This window comes from Camelina sativa, unplaced genomic scaffold (genome assembly GCF_000633955.1).
Source record: "Camelina sativa cultivar DH55 unplaced genomic scaffold, Cs unpScaffold16543, whole genome shotgun sequence".
Classification (NCBI taxonomy): Eukaryota; Viridiplantae; Streptophyta; class Magnoliopsida; order Brassicales; family Brassicaceae; genus Camelina; species Camelina sativa.
In genome coordinates this window covers 1-308 of record NW_010937560.1, presented here as the reverse complement: position 1 = coordinate 308, position 308 = coordinate 1, and the positions used below count along the sequence as shown (strand labels likewise).

At 49.7% G+C, this 308-nt stretch overlaps 1 protein-coding gene across 1 annotated transcript; it reads right to left on the bottom strand.

Annotated features, from left to right (window-relative positions):
• Nucleotides 1–5: 5 nt before the first annotated feature.
• Nucleotides 6–305, bottom strand: LOC109132066 (monothiol glutaredoxin-S5-like; the record flags this gene model as incomplete). The annotated part of the gene is made up of 1 exon (XM_019243194.1): nucleotides 6–305. A coding segment is annotated over exon 1 (300 nt), but the record flags the coding sequence as incomplete, so codon positions are not given.
• Nucleotides 306–308: the final 3 nt, after the last annotated feature.

Sequence of the window (308 nt, the reverse complement as noted above, 5' to 3'; positions counted from 1 at the left end):
AGCCATAATGCTCCAGCGCGCTTAAGCATTGGAACAAGAGAGCGATTGAGATGGAGGCTCATGACTTGATTGGCTCCACCAACAAGCTGCCCTCCAATGAACACCACTGGTACGGTCGGGCTGCAGCCGAGCTGAGCCAATGCTTGTTCTATCTCCTTTCCTCTGTGCATCTCGTCGAGCTCATAGATCGTAGGGTTCACGCCAAAGTCTAAGAAGAGAGTCTTGACTGTATGAGACATGCAACACGAGTTCTTGCTAAAGATCACTACCGACTTCTCAGAGATCATCTTCTGTAGGTTCTCCATCGA